At 45.9% G+C, this 959-nt stretch overlaps 1 protein-coding gene across 1 annotated transcript in view; it reads right to left on the bottom strand.

Annotated features, from left to right (window-relative positions):
* The window catches only part of LOC109967064 (autism susceptibility gene 2 protein-like), a 12691-nt gene that overhangs the window by 2571 nt on the left and 9161 nt on the right, over nt 1-959 (bottom strand). The window contains 3 exon segments of the mRNA XM_020612405.1: nt 7-166; nt 424-664; nt 915-952. Of these exon segments, the coding sequence (XP_020468061.1) occupies nt 7-166; nt 424-664; nt 915-952 (439 nt within the window).

Raw genomic sequence — 959 nt, 5'->3', positions numbered from 1 at the left:
TCTTTCCCTGTCTTTTGCCTTGCTCTCCTTGTCTCTCTGAGATTCTCCCGAAGCAGGAGGCAGGTGACTCCTGTGGTGTTCAGGAGGCCGGTTGTGGCTAAGAAGACTGATGGGGTTAACAGGGACTGGGGATGGATGACTCGGGTGACGCTTTTCTGCAGAGTCCCTAGAAATACAAAAAGGTTCCCCTGTCAATACCAGTAAGCTGTTGTCCAATAGAGTAACTGTATTCTGCAGGTTTTTGTTTATTGATTAAATTTGGAATAAAAGCTGAAAAATCTTTCCAACAAAGAAAATTAAAAGCTAACAAATTCAAAAATGTACATTCACTCCAGTCTGTCTACGCCAAGTATTCTTCTAGCGATCTAAACTACAGTTGAGGTAATCACTTTTCGCCACTTCTTTTTGCTGTACTGTACCCACCTGTCCTTGTCATCTTTACCGACCATCGAGTCCCGTTTGTCAGAGTCCCGGTCCCTCTCGTGGGAACTGACTGAGGTGCTCCTCTCAGAGTCTCCAGGTTTCAGCCAGGGTGGTGGTGTGGGGAAAGAGGGCGGTGTACGGTGCAGGCGGTTCCATGGCTCCTGGTGGTTGCTGTTACTGTTGCTATTGAAGTGCTGCTGTGCGTTTGGGCCATCTTTATGGCCGAACACTGAGTTGGCCGCTGTTAGGGATTCAACACGTGGAAAAGACATGGCAGGACACAAGTTAAATGCGTATCTCGACATCTTGTTCTGATCTGTTGTTAAATTCTAGTTTGCTGATGTTCTTATTCAGTGCAAGTAACAGTAATTGAATTTTGGGTTACTAGACTGGGGACACTGCAAACAGCAACCATGAAAGGCTTATTCCAGTCAGTGTTTGTTATGCAGTTAACAGTTACCAACTGTATTATTCATGAGGCTGAAACTCACTTAATGCTGGATTTCCCAGCCCTCCGAAGGCTGATGAACTGAGGG

The sequence above is a fragment of the Monopterus albus genome, unplaced genomic scaffold, assembly GCF_001952655.1.
Source record: "Monopterus albus unplaced genomic scaffold, M_albus_1.0 scaffold124.1, whole genome shotgun sequence".
NCBI classification, from domain to species: Eukaryota; Metazoa; Chordata; class Actinopteri; order Synbranchiformes; family Synbranchidae; genus Monopterus; species Monopterus albus.
The sequence above is the reverse complement of the archived record's forward strand: the minus strand, read 5'-3'. Positions and strand labels throughout refer to the sequence as shown.